At 36.4% G+C, this 4,184-nt stretch overlaps 1 protein-coding gene across 2 annotated transcripts in view; it reads left to right on the top strand.

Moving 5' to 3' along the window:
• Positions 1 to 432: 432 nt before the first annotated feature.
• kctd13 (potassium channel tetramerization domain containing 13) overlaps positions 433 to 4,184 on the top strand; it is a 7,925-nt gene continuing 4,173 nt past the window's right edge. Inside the window, exons 1-7 of one of the 2 annotated variants that reach the window (XM_015039286.1) lie at positions 433 to 821; positions 1,499 to 1,759; positions 1,975 to 2,144; positions 2,687 to 2,776; positions 2,963 to 3,015; positions 3,118 to 3,313; positions 3,721 to 3,903. In XM_015039286.1, coding sequence (XP_014894772.1) covers positions 1,522 to 1,759; positions 1,975 to 2,144; positions 2,687 to 2,776; positions 2,963 to 3,015; positions 3,118 to 3,313; positions 3,721 to 3,903 — 930 coding nt within the window. In that variant the 5' untranslated portion in view covers positions 433 to 821; positions 1,499 to 1,521. Of the gene's footprint in view, positions 822 to 1,498; positions 1,760 to 1,974; positions 2,145 to 2,686; positions 2,777 to 2,962; positions 3,016 to 3,117; positions 3,314 to 3,720; positions 4,180 to 4,184 lie in introns of those variants that run through there. The other variant, XM_015039287.1, reaches the window with a different exon arrangement.

The following is a 4,184-nucleotide window of genomic DNA, read 5'->3' as shown; positions in this document are numbered from 1 at the left end:
TTTTTGTTTTTTTTTTTTAGGGGTTGGGGGAGGGGGGGTATGTCCCGGAAAATAGATAACAAATACTTGAAAAATAATATTTGGTGTCAGAAAGGAGCCAACGCAGTTTCTTGTGTGCTATGAAAGTTAATCCGATGAAAAATGATGATGTTACAGTTTCCAATTTTAACCACATGGGGGCAGGAAAACCTAAATTCACCACGTAATCACAAATTGCCTTCCTCATGTCAAGATACTTTCAGAGCAAAATTTTCCAAAATGTGATGTAATTATGAGTCTTTGTTCTACGTTTTTTCTCCTCTGATTTTACATCAATAAAGATTAGACAATCATAACAGACTCAGCACCTGAGATTGACATTAATAAGACCAGCCAGCAGGTGGCAGTAATTCACGTTCGAACTGCAGAAAGCAGCGGAAGAGGATTGTCTTGTTTTTCATTTCCGAGTGACCTATTTAGCTTCTCACATTAGCATCCGTTGATAATCAGCGTCTGAAACAATGGGGATAGCCTCAGTTGACATAGTAATTTTGGTTTTTAATAAGTTAATTTAGACTGTTCACTACAGATGAAGCGGTACTCAGTAAAATACATCTGTTAGCATGAAGTGAATGTAAATAGAGTAGTCGCTGTTAGCTTGTTTATTTGGAAAGGTGGTTGCGGTAAAAAGAAAAAAGAAAAAAAAAGAATGATGATTGTGCTACTAGCTGCGGTGTAAATGCTTGTGTGTTAATTAGCTTGTTTATGCTAGCTGATAATAATTTCCTGATATCGCTACGCACAGAGTTTTCACTCTTTAGCACCCTTGGATGTTCGACGTGGTGAGTATGTTCTAACATAAATAGCCTAGATTTAATTGCGTGTTTACATTTGATTCGTATCTAGACATCAGTTGGTTCTGTAATGTATTTATTTATCACGCTGGAAACTAAGGTGCACATTTTAACTAAGAGATTAATATTCCACATAAAATAAAGACCGAGACTAAAAATTGTTTTCCAAATAAAAAAAAACAACGAATTAATCTCAATTACAGATAAAATGTATTCAGATGAAGAGTATATATAAGCCTTTACTTTACTCAGATCTGACGACTGATAAGGCCATATGATGATTTATTTCTATGCAGTTTAAAACACAGTAATTTAACTGAGGTAGATCAAGTTATTGTACTGTATTATTATATTGTATACAGAAATGATTTGTTATGATGTCTCAGAAAAGTGTATCTTTCAGGGATGTTACCTGCTTTTGTTTTATAATTGCTTCTTTGATGATTTTCTATTATCAAAAATATATAATCAAAGTTATTTGTCTATTTCATGTTGGATCTAAATAACTATGATCTTAAAAAGTCAACTTTCTAAACCTGGGGGAAAAAATTCTGAAATCAGCTAAAGTAGTGTCATCATCCAAACTTCACTGTCACTCACCTGCCTTGTTTTTTGTGGTTTAATATGGCGGAGGAAATAAGCTAGCCTGTCCTTCTGTGCTGCAGTCGGGAAGCGAGCCCACAGCCCCATGTCTGCGGAGGCTTCAGTCGGAGGTCATGATGCCGACTCCGTCCGGTCTGTTGTTCCCCAGCCTGCCTGCCACAGCACAGACGGGCACAGAACACCGGGTCTGATGGGGAGCAAATATGTCAAGTTAAATGTTGGCGGCTCCCTGCATTATACAACCATCCAGACGCTAAGCAAAGAAGACAGTCTTCTGCGAAGCATTTGCACTGGCGCAACAAATGTTACCATAGACCCTGAAGGTCAGTAGATGTGTGTCTGACAGCTGCTCCTCTAACAGCACATGATATTGTCTAATGTCCTTATTTGCTGGTCCAATGTGACCTGATCCACTGAAAAAAAAAATGTGTTGGAACTGTATTACAGTCTATTCTTTTCCCTGTTTGCGAATCTGTTTATTTTTCTGCAGTTTGCAGAGACATATCACTGTCTGAGAGAAATGTTCCTGTTGCCTTAGGTTGGGTGGTTTTGGAAAGGTCCGGTCGACATTTTGGATTGGTGTTGAACTTCCTGCGAGATGGTTCGGTACCACTTCCAGAAGACCACAGAGAACTCGATGAGATCCTGAAGGAGGCCCAGTTCTACAGGGTACAAGGACTAATCCAACACTGCCTCAATGCCATGCAGGTAATTAGAAGAATTGAGATTTTTACATGTTTAGTTATTGACGTGAAAAATGGAGATTTTAAAATGAGCTTGAAATTAATTTTAAACAAGTTTGTCAATGAGCTCATCTAATCTGCCCTAACTAGTTTAGTTAGCTTCAATTAATCTGACTCACAATTTAAATGCAATTTTATTTTTAACAAAATATGAAGTCTGGAATAGATGCTGAAATAATTAGTAACAGGTAATCGTTATTTACTTTCTAATAACCAACAAGCAGCTTTTATTTTATTATTTTAACATTTACGTAGATCTTATTCTTTTGTCTCCTCTTATTAGAAATGTAATGATGAATTGTAAATTTAAGTTATGGGTTTTATTTTTCATATCAATTTTTACTTAGGTTTTTTAAGTGTGAAGACTTGAGTTTTTTTTTTTTTTGTTTTTGTTGTTTTTATGTATTGTAATAGATATGTCTCATGCACATTATTATAAATGAAGAAATTTACACATCTTTTTCTTACATATGTAAAAACATTTTATTTTTTGTCTTTTACTTTTAGAAACAACAAGATGTTTTCGAAAGCGTGTGCCGCATCCCAATGATCACATCAGCCAAAGAAGAGCAGAAGATGATCGCTACATGTAGAAAGGTAACTTAAGTCTAAATGATGAATGATCAAACAGAAATCCTGTAGGAAATATACTTACTTGCACTGTATTATTCATTTCTTAAAATAATTTTCAGCTTAATCGTTTTTTTTTTTTTATATATATATTGTTGTCATTACAGAAATCTGATACACTTTGCCTCATGTATTCTTGTTTTCTACTTGCAGCCAGTAGTCAAGCTCCAAAACAACAGGGGAAATAACAAATACTCGTATACTAGGTAAAAACACTCACTGAACATGTTTTTGTTTTTTGTTTTTCTAGATCTACATTGCTGATTATTCTGATTACTCTCCATCTTGTCATTTCGTCCTGTCACTAGTAACTCCGATGACAACCTGCTGAAGAACATCGAGCTCTTTGACAAACTGGTGCTCCGATTCAACAACCGTGTCCTGTTTGTGAAAGACGTGCTCGGTGACGAGATCTGCTGCTGGTCCTTCTACGGCGAAGGCCGCAAGATCGCAGAAGTGTGCTGCACCTCCATTGTGTACGCAACGGAGAAGAAGCAGACCAAAGTAAGCTTTGTGTGACAGGTTTCAAAGCTGTCGTTGCATGTTCTGGAAGACGACGTATTCACTAGAATAAGTTGTTAAAAATGTGTTCAGTTCTTGCAAAATGTTCACATTTTGTCACGTTGCAAGTACAAACATTGATTAATTGCACAGCACAATAATTTCTTGTAAAGAAATCCTTATACTGGATACTATTCAAGACAAAGTATTTGATTCAAAGGGATTTTCTTTTTTTTTTAAAACAAAAAAATCTTGAGTATGGTTCACTTTTGTATTTAGCCCCCTTTAACTTTGATATCCCAAAGTAAAAGTGAACAAAGCATTATTTAAAAGAGTAACTTAAAAGAGGAAATATCATAGAAATGAAAAAGGGGGCATTCATATAAAATAAATCATATTCATGTTTTTAGGTTGAGTTTCCCGAAGCGCGGATATTTGAAGAAACGCTCAACATCCTCATCTATGAGAACAACCGATCCGGTCCAGGAGGGTTGCACCTTTTAGATTCTAGAGGCTCGGGTTCATCGCTCGGAGCCGGCCAATCAGAGGAGGAGGGCGCAGCGGGAGGGGACAGACGGGTACGCAGGATCCACGTAAGGAGGCACATAATGCATGACGAGAGAGGACACGGCCAGCAAACTGTGTACAAGGACTAACTGTGACAGAAAATATGGCATGGAAGAATTGTGTGTGTTTTTTGTTTTGTTTTTTTTTTTTGTATGTTTGCAAAATGAAACATTCTTTGTTCACAGCAATAGTGAAGTCTTTACTTATTTCATGAAATGTCTTTAAGCACTTGCAGAGATCCGGCGGTTGATTGATTTTTTTTTTTTTTTTTTTTTTTGGGGGGGGGGGTTTTTGGTTGTTTTTAAAA

Source organism: Poecilia latipinna, unplaced genomic scaffold (assembly GCF_001443285.1).
Source record: "Poecilia latipinna isolate Pla-1442-1.1 unplaced genomic scaffold, P_latipinna-1.0 Scaffold466, whole genome shotgun sequence".
In the NCBI taxonomy this organism is placed as follows: domain Eukaryota; kingdom Metazoa; phylum Chordata; class Actinopteri; order Cyprinodontiformes; family Poeciliidae; genus Poecilia; species Poecilia latipinna.
This window is presented reverse-complemented; position numbering and strand designations above follow the sequence as displayed.